Here is a 12379-nt window from a genome sequence, read left to right as displayed (position 1 = left end):
TGGTAGCAAAGGATGAGCCTTTCCTGTATTTTTGTGTGTGCCACTGATGTGGCCATCTGGGAATCTACTCATTTCCACTTGTCAAGCTGTCTGTGGTATTCCCTACAGGGCTACTGGCGGCGATGTTTTTGACTGGATCCTAGACCAGGGCTACTACACAGAAAGGATGCCAGCAATGTTGTGCGGCAAGTGCTGGAGGCATTAGCTTATTTACATAATCTGCACATTGTTCACCGCAATCTAAAGGTAAAGGAACAGCACGGAATGCTAACACCGAATTTTTCAGAGCAACTACCCCCTCTAGTGGTTTTATGTGGGATAGCTGTGTTTTTAGCATTGGAAGACGGGCTCATATTTTCATGAATTTGGGGGGGGGGGTTCCCTGTTGTGAAGGGGAGTGCAAGGAAGAGTGCTAATTTGGAGCTCTTTTTTTTTTTAGCTGGAGAATCTTATGTACTACAACCAGAATAACCGCTCAAAAGTGGTTCTGCGGGATTTCTATCTCTCACGCTTTGAGAATGGTGCCATCACAGACCCATGTGGGACCCCTGAATACTTAGGTACGTACTTGCCTTCGGACAGAAGAAGAAATATCTCAGAACATGGGATACTTTCTCTCTGCTACATTGCAATAACTGGGCTGAAACTAGGAGCCCCGTCCAGTTGCAAACTGTCCTGAAAAAAAAAAAAAAGAACTGCAGAGGCAAAGATTCAACAAGTGGAGTTGCCGTCTCCATAAGACAGAAAAGCTCGCTCTAAATTTCTGCTTTTGTGTATCGACAGAGTTCTCCTGGGAAATGTGAAAATAGCAAACGTAGCATCTATCTCTTGCTGCGCGGGATATATCTTGCACACATTTTCTATAGTTGTCTTTGATCCATTTGTCCTGCCCTCCCAGCTCCTGAAGTGGTTGCTCGGCAACGCTATGGACGTCCTGTAGACTGCTGGGCTGTCGGAGTTATCATGTTATTCTGTGAGTTTCATTAGTGTGTGGGGTATGTGAGAGGGGGAGAGAGGGAGGAAGGGGAAAGAGAGGAGAGGAGGGGAGAGAGGAAGAGGAGAGAGAGGGGGGAGGAAGGGAGAGAGAGGGGGGAGAGAGGAGGAGGAGAAGGGAGAGAGGAGAGAGGAGGAGGGGGGAGAGGAGAGAGAGAAGGCGAGAGAGGAGGGGAGAGAGAGGGGAGAGGAGAGGGGGGGGGAGAGGAGAGAGGAGAGAGAGGGGGGAGAGAAGGGAGGAAGGAGGAGAAAGAGAGGAGGAGGGAGAGAGGGAGGAGAGAGAGAGAGGAGGAGGAGAGAGAAAGAGAGGAGAGGGAGGGGAGAAGGAGAGAGGGGAGAGAGAGAGGAGGAGGAGGGAGAAGAGAGGAGAGGAGGAGAGAGAGAGAGGGGGAGAGAGAGAGGGGAGAGAGAGAGGAGGAGGAGGAGAGAAAGAGAGAGAGGAGGAGAGAGAGGGGGGGGGAGAGGGAGGAAGGGGAAGAAAGAGAGAGAGGGGAGAGAGAGAGAGGAGGAGAGAGAGGGGGGAGAAGAGAGGAGAGGAGGGGGAGAGAGAAGGGAGGGAGAAGAGGAGGAGGGAGACGAGGAGGAGGGGGAGAGGGAGGGGGGGAGAGAAAGGGAGGAAGGGGAAAGAGAGGAGGAGAGAGAGAGAGGGGGGAGAGAGAGGAGGAGAGAGAGGGGGAGAGAAAGGAGGAAGGGAGAAGGAGAGAGGGGAGGAGAGAGGAGGAGAGAGGGGAGAGAGAAAGGGGAGGAAGGGAGAAAGAGAGAGGAGGAGAGAGAGAGAGGCGAGAGAGAGAGGAGGAGAGAGTGGGGGAGAGAAAGGGAGGAAGGGAGAAAGAGAGAGAGGAGGAGAGAGAGAGGAGGAGGCGAGGGGGGGGTGGGGGGGGGGGGGGGGGGGGGGGGGGGGGAGGGGAAAGAGGAGAGGAGGAGAGAGGGGGGGAGAGAAAGGGAGAGAGAGCGGGGGAGAGAGGAGGGGAGAGAGAGAGAGAGGGGGAGAGAGGAGGGGGAGAGAGAGAGGAGAGAGGGGGGAGAGAAAGGGAGGAAGGGAGAAAGAGAGAGAGGAGGAGGAGAGAGAGAGGGGAGAGAAAGGGAGGAAGGGAGAAAGAGAGAGGAGGAGAGAGAGGGGGGGGAGAGAGAGGAGAGAGTGGGGGAGAGAAAGGGAGGAAGGGAGAAAGAGAGAGAGGAGGAGAGAGAGAGAGAGGAGAGAGAGAGAGAGGAGGAGAGAGAGGAGGAGGAGGAGAGAAAGGGAGGAAGGGAGAAAGAGAGAGAGGAGGAGAGAGAGAGGAGAGAGAGGGGGGAGAGAGAGAGAGGAGAGAGAGGGGGGAGAGAAAGGGAGGAAGGGAGAAAGAGAGAGAGGAGAGAGGAGGAGAGAGAGAGGGGGGAGAGAAAGGGAGGAAGGGAGAAAGAGAGGAGGAGAGAGAGAGAGGGGGGGGAGAGAGAGAGGAGGAGAGAGTGGGGGAGAGAAAGGGAGGAAGGGAGAAAGAGAGAGAGGAGGAGAGAGAGAGGAGGAGAGAGGAGGAGGAGGAGAGAAAGAGAGAGAGGGGGGAGAGAGAGGGAGGAAGGGAGAAAGAAAGAGAGAGGAGGGGGGAAGGGGAGAGAGAGGGGGAGAGAGAGAGGAGGAGAGAGAGAGGGGGGGAGAGAAAGGGAGGAAGGGAGAAAGAGAGAGGAGGAGAGAGGGGGGAGAGAGGGGGGGGGAGAGAGGGGGGAGAGAGAGGGGGGAGAGAGAGGAGGAGGAAAGAGAGAGAGAGAGGAGGAAAGAGAGAGAGGAGGAGAGAGAGGAGGAGAGGGGGAGAGGGAGGGAGAAAGAGAGAGAAAGAGAGAGGAGGGGGGAAGAGGAGAGAGAGAGAGAGAGAGAGAGAAAACACATGCCCTTGCAGGACAAAATGTACAGAGAAAGGATAGCTCCATCTCTTTGCAGTTGCTTTGCTACGACTATCCAATCTAGGCAAACAGCTGCTAAATAGAAGTGATATGGAAAACATGAATTCTTTGCTGCCATCTAATGATTAGAAGGATTTTTGTAGCCTAGATATGCTATGCTAGGTGGACACAATAGCCCTCCTAATCGAGCACATTTGAAGCACATCATTCCAAGGAGTGAGGTGAGAGCGAGCAGGTCCCAGGCTAGAGCGTGCTGTTGTGCAAACATTTTTCAGCCACTTCAGCAACCAAGCAGCCCTCTCCCATGTATATTTTGGAGGGATTGGGAGAAGGATTTCGTTCATATCTCTCCCCTTCCTGATATTCATTTTAGAAGGATTAGAGGAAAAGTTCAGTATTTAAATTCCAGAACATAGCCACGCAGAAATCTCTGACTTTTTTGCACTGTAATAGGATACCAAGAGTTGTGTTTCAGGCTTCATTCCTGCCTGTAATAAGATTCTAAACTAGCCAAACTGTGTCTTCTGCCAAACCTAGCTTAGACCTGAATTAACATTAAGGGACTGGAGCCCTTTGATTTACTGCCAAACTCAGGTGTGAAGCCTAAGAGTCCTGTTGGGACAAGTTAATATAAATTGAACAATCACAAGAAGGTTGACAGTGTATTTGACTACTATAAGCATAAACGCTATATAAGAAACGACTTTGTAGTTTTCCTGAATTCTTCTTTCCTCCCTTACCAACACAGATGTCTGGGAACCCCCATCTATGATGACACAGATGATTGAAAATAGCGACAGTCACAACCGCCGAATCTTCCGCAAAATTCTGGTGGGGAGTACGATTTTGATCTCCCATAATTGGGATGATATCTCCGTCGCTGGTAAGCATTATCCAGTCTCATTAGCTTCTCTCCCAAAGACATGGAATTGCTCTTTCGTACCACACCAGGCCAGGAGGAAGAGAGACACCATGAATACAATCCTTTCCTGCAAGTTGGAGGTGCCGTTTTGAAAAGGAAAATGCTTGCCGATTTTAAAAAGCAAAAAGCACAGTGAGGGAGATTTGCAACCCTGCCTATTTGCTATTCTAGTTTCCTGTCTGAAAACAGAATATTCAAAACTGCAACTCTCCATGCATTAATCTGTTCTACTTTCTTACTATGGTTCCTCTTCATTTCCTGCAACGTGGATCCAAAAATCTAGTCCTAAGAGTGATCACCTGGCTCTCCTAAACATTGCCTAATTCCCTATCTTTTCTTTTCTATTTTCTTGCAGCTAAAAAATTGGTGACGAGACTAATGGAGGTAGATCAAGACCAACGAATCACAGCCCAAGAAGCCTTGGGACATATCTGGTGAGTGGAATTCTTTCAGACAGGAACAAATGCATCCCTTGCTGTGCCCAGATGTCCATATGCCTGACCTAAAATGGCTTATGTGTTACTCTGCAGCATCACCTACCTGGTTATGTCTCCCACATAATGGTATCAATACCAACAGGACAAAAATAAATATTTTTAAAGATATGGCCATTTTACTTCCCAACTCATTCCCTATGTTCTTCTCCCATCTATCCCTCCCAATACTTAGAATCTGCAAGTTGCCATCTCCCAAAATAGAATTGCAGTGGAAAGACTAAATATATGGTTTGCCATGAAGTCATTGAATGATTTGAGCCTAGTCATTATATCTGCATTATTCTGCTTTGCAGAATTACTGCAATGATAAAAGAAATGGGTGGAGCACAAACACTGCCCTGAATAACTTGGAGGAGGAACATGTGAAATAAAACGATGTTTTCTACTTTTGTTCCTAATGTGTTGAAGCTTATATCTATGCCCATATTGGTCTCTTGTCCCTATAGTTGATAGGCATGCAAAGAAAAGCAGCCAGCTCCTAAGGCTGGCCCTATTTATCATATAGGAAGTGAGCAACTTTAGCAAATTTTGACTGTATCTTTCATAAAAAGCATTACAAATTGTTACCATAGAGCAGGGATGTTGCCCGGGGGCCAGATCTGGCCCACAGGGTGCTTAGATCTGGTCCGTGAGGCCGCCTGGAAAACACCAAATAATCGGTCTACGGGCGGCCGTCCCAAGCTCTGTTTTTGCTGGCAGTGGGTTGCAGAAAGCCGTTGTAGTCAAAAACAGAGCTTGGGAGCCCATTCTCACGGGCAGAGTGCTTGGGCTACCACAGGCGCTCCAGACACGGGTGGCGTTGATCTGGCCACGCCGCCCCTAGTCCTCCAGAGGTCAACACAAACCCTGATGCCACCCTTAATGAAATCGAGTTTGACACCTCTGCCGTAGAGTCTGGTATAACTGCTGTTGTGATGGGCACATTTTTTCACACAAACAGGGAGGTATTCCTATAAAGCCATTCCTGAATTAACTCGATAAATAGAAAATCAGTACCTCAGTTTTGATGCTAAACCAATTTGTTATGCAAATCCTATCCCTAAATTCTCAGTGTGCACATCTATTAAAAAAAAAATCTTAGTTTATCATGTTTTAGTGGTCAATTATTTCTGCTACAAACAATTTATGGTTTGCTCTTAGTTCTTTCCTAATGGCACTAAATAAGATGATTCAGGGGTTCCTCTGTATGGATAAATAAAACTTCTGATAAAAGAATCTTGATACAGGAATAGAGAACAAACGTTCAGTTTTCTAAGGAGGTGCACATAAGCTAAGATTGCTCTACATAAAATATATTCCATATATTTAGGAACATCTCTTCTAAAAGTGTGCCCCTTTAGGATAGATGAGTTACCTAAAATAAAGAGACAATTTGTAAAATTAGATACAGACCTCTTGAACTGTTCTTAGATTTGGAAAACCTGCTTAATTTTTTCCCTGTTTGGTTTAGATAATTTCGTCACACCTCATAGTGTGTGTGCTAAGCCATAATTCTGCATTCTCTTTTTGTTCTCAGGATATCGGGAAACATTGCTTCCGAAAAGAACCTCAAAGAAGGGGTCTGTGCACAGATTGAGAAAAATTTTGCCAAGGCTAAATGGAGGGTGAGTCATTGGAATAGATCAATTCTATATACCCCGGTTTACAAAGTTTACACTGATAAATTGGAGCAAATCCAGAGAAGGACATGAAACTTCAAGGGAGTAGATACAAATTAGATATGAGGAAGACCTTCTACACAGTGTCAATCAGTGGAGGAGGTTATCATAGGGCTGTGATGGCGAACATATGGCATGCATGCCACAGGTGGCACACAGAGTCCTCTCTGCGGGCATGCGAGCCGTCGCCACGGTTGAGCTCCACCGCGCATGTGTGCACGCCTCCTGCCGGCCAGCTGATTTTTGGATCTCTGCCAGACATTCACAGGGGGGTGGGGCACATGTGGAGGCACACACGCCTTTGGGGGGGGGTTGAGCCTGCATGCGGGGGGGGGTGAGCATGGGTGTGTGTGGCGCATCCTCCCAGGGCCCGTTTTTGGTCCCAGGAGGCTGCAGGGAGGCCTACTAGGCCCAAAACAGGGCCTGGGGTGTGTGGCATTCCCCCCTCTCCCCGTGGCCCATTTTTGCTCCCAGGAGACTGTAGGGAGCCTTCTAGGCCCAAAATGGGGAGTGGGGGAGGAGTCAGGCGTGCATGCACGGGGGGGGCAGGTGTGTTGCACACAGTGTGTGTGTTGTGCACGCATCCCATTATGGGTGTTGGCACATGACGTCAAAAAGGTTAGCCATCACTGCCCTATGGAGTGATTTCTTCCCCTTTACTGGAGGTTTTTAAATAGAGCCTGGATAGTAATCTAACAGAGATAGCGAAAGGAATCCTATAGTTTGCTGGTTGGGTTTGATGACCTTCCAATTCTATTGATCTATAACAAAGGGAAATATGGCAAGTAATCAGAAAATAAGGTATTTTAAGAAATAGGTAAGGAAAAGTATCTTCAGTGGTGATAAGGCAGAAGGACAGATTCCTCCAGACAGGCTGTTAAGGATGAATTTTGATCTTTCAAATAGCCGGGTCTCAAGTCATGCAAGGCTTATAGGACATGTAATACAATCATGTTTTTCATTCTTCTCTCCTATGAATGTTTAGAATCCAGTGTTTTAAGGAAACCATTGATGCAACTATATTGCTGCTGTTGTAAGGCTACAAAAAGAGGAGAAAAGGACACCATGTTCCTGCTTCCCAACATTTTACTTCTTTAGTTACAGAGGTTGCAAGCTGCAAGTGCCTTAAATCTGTGCCGGTTCTTCATTCAAGAGCCAGTATCATTTAGTATTTGGATGAAGAACCAAAAAGGGAAGCAGTCCAGATGTTCCATTTCATGCCATTTCTTGATCTTGCTTTTCTTTATTGCAGAAAGCCATCCGAGTCACTACATTCATGCAACGTCTCCGGGCCACAGATGTCAGTGGCCGCCTCCCTGTTACTCCTCGTACCTCTATGAGCGTGGCTCACGAGGTCACCATTGAAGCTCCCAGACTGGCTGAACATTTGGAGACTCCATGTTCACTAGAGGAGCAAGAGAGCAAGACAGAAGTAGTAGCTGCTGAGCAGAGAGAATAACTGCTCTTGCTTCCTGGTGTTTTCTCTGCTGGATCAACACACTCTGCTCTTCGAAGGGGAGGGTTCGGTGAGAGAGCAGCATGGGGGGAGCTTCACAGTGGTATTATCCATTTCCCTATTCCTGCCTATTGGTCAGGAACTAGCTGGTTTGATGGACAGGTGACTGGACATCAAGATCAATCAACCACATCAAGTTACATTGTAAATAGGAAATAAAGCCTGGGGATCAGAGGCACCATTAGCTAGACAATTTCAGCTGTCATCAAAGCAGTAGACACCTCATACCTTTATGGGAGCATAGGCCTGCTTTTGAAGCCTTTCCCAGTAGCCAGTACAAGCCATGGCCCCTGTCCTCCAGCTTTACTTGTCCCCATGCAACGAACCCTTATGCCTTGCTGAGTGGCAGTATCTCTCAGGTCCAAAGACCAAGGTCCCACAATATTTGCATCCCTGCCTCTGTGGTTTCATAGGGGTTTAGAAGACAGCACAGTTTGATTCACAGTTGCTTCCCTTGGGGTGGAAAGCCAAAAAGGGAACAAAACTTCACCTCCTACTTGTAGATACTCTTAGGAACTAAGAACGCCTACACTGCTGGCAAATATGTATCCAAAGAGAATGGAAAAGAGGGCAATGCCAAGCAAGAGTCAGAAGAGAATCCATTCCACAAGTCAGAGAGGTCATTTTCCAGCTCCCCCCCCCCCTGCCCCCCCATTCTGCAGTGCTGGTCTCACATGTAATTGTTAGCGGGGACAGCTTGGAAAGGCAGCATTGATGAATTGTTACTCTGTTAAGTCGAATCTCAACCTCAGCTGGACTGTGGAAGGAGGGGATGGAATAAGCGGGATGCATGTCCAGGCCAGCTGCATGTTTTATGAAGATGTTATTTTAATACAGAAAATCCTAGCTGCCCTCTCCTGGTGCTGTCTTTCCCTCCCCTGGGGCAGTTCTGGGAAAGAAAATAAACAGGGTCTTTCTCTGATTATTGTCTTTTTTTAAAATGTGCTTCTTGGGGATGAATTTATCATCCAGGTATCTCAAAAATCCCCCAAACAGATTTGGGGAGAGGGGTAAGAATCTATTTTCAATTTCCCTGCTTTGAAAAATAAAAGGTTGTGTTGTCAGAACACACTTATTCAGGCTACAGAAACCATTCATTCAGGCTACTTTTAAAGACCTAGCAGTTGCAGTTGTGCACATTACTAAATCTGAGTGTTAGGCTTGATTAGTCTGTTTGGTATTTAGCCTAGAAAATGGGTTAAACTAGATTAATTTAGTGACCAAGTTAAAAGTGTTGGGGTATTGCAGGTTAAGTACATTATAGTGCTTAGATCTCTTTCCAACTATGACTTATCAATTACCCCATGTTAAAGCTGCATGTTTCAGTTCCCAGTAAAAAACATCTCGAAACAGAAACATGGAGAAACCTTAGAATAATCAGAAGTTTTTGACTGTTCCATTCTAAAACAAATGAACAAATGAAGATCACATTAAATTTTATATATATATTTGCATATGATGACAAATATATATATAAAGTCACAACCCCTGGTATGCCCAAATATGGGAGGAAGATCACTACTTCCGTTCTCTGTCCTTCGGCTCATCACAAGAGACCATCCAGACAGAAACCCAATATTTTTTACTGTTGCCTTTTTGTTACATTTGTTATATTTATGCTGATAAATAAATAAAGGGAGACTAGTATAGATCTATTTCAAGCTATTTAGCTCTCATCAGCTAGCCATACCCTTGCTGGGAATCGAACCTGTGCTGTATTGCCTCTTAGGCAGATGTGTTAACCACTGAGCTACAGAGCTCGACTCCTTATCAACGAAGCCAGGGTGAAAGGTATATATTTAAAGTCACAACCCCTGGTATGCCCAAATATGGGAGGAAGATCACTACTTCCATTCTCTGTCCTTCGGCTCGTCACAAGAGACCATCCAGACAGAAACCCAATATTTTTTACTGTTGCCTTTTTGTTACATTTGTTATATTTGTGCTGATAAATAAATAAATAATTTATCAGCACAAATAAATATATATATATAAAAATAAATAAAGTCACAACCCCTGGTATGCCCAAATATGGGAGGAAGGTCACTACTTCCATTCTCTGTCCATCGGCTCGTCATAAGAGACCATCCAGACAGAAACCCAATAATATGTAACAAACACAACACACACACACACACACATATATGTATATGTATATATATTTATATATGTTGCATTTGTGTATATTTGTCATATGCAAACTACTGTCCTCCAGACATGTTGAACTACAGATTCCAAAATGTTTGTTCAACACAGCAGGAGGAAAACTGGGTTTGCCTCTCAAATGAGAAGTGGAATTTTGCAAAATATACAATACATATTATAGACTTTTTTTTAAACAGTGAATCCTTTTGAATTCAAATGGAACATGAAATACTGTTACCTATCAATCAAGATGACCTTGAGATAGCTCCGTTCTCACCAGAACCAGCAACTTTCTTACCCAGGACAATATATCTGACAGTTACCCATCTTTCATACATCTCCAAATCAAAGCAAAACATGTGTCAGAATAATTTGGATACTTTGTTGGGAAGCATTTCCTGGTTCCTAAATAGCAGAGATCAAGCTATTGTGTGTGCTTTGGAATAAATCTATATTAAAAAGCAGAACCTTGATATTGCATACAAGTTTCTAGTCATTTTTGGTTCCGATTAAGCTATATTTTCCCTGCCCTCTCATAAGCCTCCATGTGAAACGTGAATTTAGCTGAAGAAAACATGTGGACCAAATAATGCCACTCCTTCAACACTAAAGTGATGATCCCAAGTGGCTATGATTATTCAAAGGATAAAGAAACCATTCTATAGGGGTTCAGAAGCATCCACTATCTTCCTAAGGCTCTCAAAGGAGGATATTTTTCCATCATTATCTGATTCAAATGAACCTGCCAAATTCTCCCATCATTCCTCTTCTTCTCTTAACTTCCTCTGTCCAATGCTCCTTCATTTTAACGCTTCTCAGGTAGATGTCTATTTCTGTATTTGATCTCACTCGGCTCTCCTGCTGGTTTCACCCCGCTAATGATCCGCCTCCGTTTCAGTCCTTTTGAACGACGACCATTCGTCTAATCTACCCTCAATTCACGCGACCGCTGCAGCCACGTGCTCGCTTACCCATCCAGCCGATTATAAACTACATTGCCCAAGCAGCCTTGCGCTCCCTGAGCGCCACCATTCCGAACGTGGTGGGGGGAGAATCGCTGCTTCGATCCCTCTTCTTTCAATCCAGCAACACTTTTACAAAAAAGGATCTCCACGGGAAAAAAAACAGCATTTCGTAAGAACACTAGACAGGAATTACTTATATGGCTGACAAGATAGCGGATGGCACCGCTCAGGGAGGACTGGGGCACCTTTCTCCCCTCTACCCCTGAATGGGCTAGGCCGACTCCTTCTTCTTAGCAGGCGGCGACGAGGGCCTGCAGGCATCTATAGCGGCGGGAGCAGAAGCCGGAGTTGGAACTCAGGCGGTCCACAGTGGGGGGGTAAGATCCGAACCGGGGGAGGCATGAGGAAGAGGGGCGGGGAAGGAGGCGAGAAGCCAAAGCGAGGGCCAGCCTTCTCCTCTGGGGCGCCGGGGCATCGGTTAAGCAGCGATGGTGATAAAATGATGGGCGGAAAGGGTGAGAGTGGAGAAGGAACGTGGGGGGCGGAGGCGGCGCGTTGAAGCACAAGGTCATTTTGCTGATTGGAGGGGGGGGGCATCAAGGTCCCTGTATGGCCGGGGAAGAAAAGTTCACAGCCTGTCATGCAGTTTGCAGAGTGTGTGTGTGTGTGTAGTTCCCCACCCCCAGTATTTCCCAACTGGGCATATATATATATATTTCTTACGGTGGGATCGAGTAATATGGATGGGTTTACCCTAAGCATTCCCCCCCCCAGCTCGGCCGTCCTGTGCTCCGTTAATACTGAGTTTGGGTACTGTTGGTGGATAGACAGACAGATGCATATACAGTACGTGCATACAATAACGAGAAGATGTAGTCACTCCCCTTTATCCAGCTCAGGACAATCCACAACGTTTCATGTTCTTTATATGAGCCGCATCAGTAGTCAGGGGGCACCTCGCCATCTCCTCTAAGCAAAAGAAAAAAAGGGGGGGGGATAGCTCTCAAAACTCCCCAGAGACAACCTTAAGTTTGGATGTGGAGGGGGAAAAAACGGCCTCAGCAAAACAACCTGCCTTGGCTCTCTCTCTCTCTCTCTCTCTCTCTCTCTCTTTCTCTTTCTCTCTCTCTCTCTCTCTCTCTCTCGTGATCAGTAGGCTCCCTTTCTTTATTCAGCATTACATTCCTGGCACATTGGCCCGTGAAGAGAATGCTGGCTTAAAAAGGAATTGCTTAATCTGTGCTGCCATAGATATTTTCACTTCCAACCTTTTTCTGAGTTGTGCTCATGGAGCAAAAAGACAACAACCCTGCCTCAGTGCTGCTATGAAGCCTCTTAATGGCATCTTGGATCTCAGGCGGCTCTTTCTTTGTGCATTTGGAGGAGACAAAGGGTTGTGATCAGTTCTGTTACAAGGCTTGTCAGGAAGGGAATGTGAATTTAAATGAGGCGGACTAACTGGGCTGCAGAAATTTGGACAACCAGTAGATGACAGAAAAGAATTAGGGTTACTGCCATCTAGTCGTTGTGTGGAGGTTCGCAGCAGAAAATTTCTTTATCAATAACTAATGATAACTAGAGTGATTTTTTTGGCAAGATTAAACCAGACACCAACAAAAAGATCTACTTTTAGGCAATTTAGGTGACTTGCAATAGATTTGCAAGCACCTAATTTTTAATTGTAGTGCCTCACTTTACATTATGCTGATGAAATAGTGAAAGTTTGGACACACTTGGAACAGATTTTTTTGTGCAGAACTGTAAGTTCTATTCAGTTATTCATGACTCGGACTCCAGTTGGTGCATCT

General features: G+C 46.2%; 2 protein-coding genes across 2 annotated transcripts in view; both read left to right on the top strand.

The window, feature by feature from the left end:
* LOC116504099 (caM kinase-like vesicle-associated protein) overlaps nucleotides 1-7404 on the top strand; it is a 9742-nt gene extending 2338 nt beyond the window's left edge. Inside the window, 8 exon segments of the mRNA XM_032210945.1 lie at nucleotides 109-161; nucleotides 164-246; nucleotides 440-560; nucleotides 899-973; nucleotides 3617-3751; nucleotides 4146-4224; nucleotides 5804-5891; nucleotides 7198-7404. Coding sequence (XP_032066836.1) covers nucleotides 109-161; nucleotides 164-246; nucleotides 440-560; nucleotides 899-973; nucleotides 3617-3751; nucleotides 4146-4224; nucleotides 5804-5891; nucleotides 7198-7404 — 841 coding nt within the window.
* Nucleotides 7405-10848: 3444 nt separating this feature from the next.
* UBA1 (ubiquitin like modifier activating enzyme 1) overlaps nucleotides 10849-12379 on the top strand; it is a 42629-nt gene continuing 41098 nt past the window's right edge. The window contains exon 1 of the mRNA XM_032210023.1: nucleotides 10849-10948. The gene's annotated coding sequence lies outside the window, so the exon portion shown is untranslated. The remainder of the gene's footprint in view (nucleotides 10949-12379) is intronic.

Source organism: Thamnophis elegans, chromosome 2 (genome assembly GCF_009769535.1).
Source record: "Thamnophis elegans isolate rThaEle1 chromosome 2, rThaEle1.pri, whole genome shotgun sequence".
Classification (NCBI taxonomy): domain Eukaryota; kingdom Metazoa; phylum Chordata; class Lepidosauria; order Squamata; family Colubridae; genus Thamnophis; species Thamnophis elegans.
This window is presented reverse-complemented; position numbering and strand designations above follow the sequence as displayed.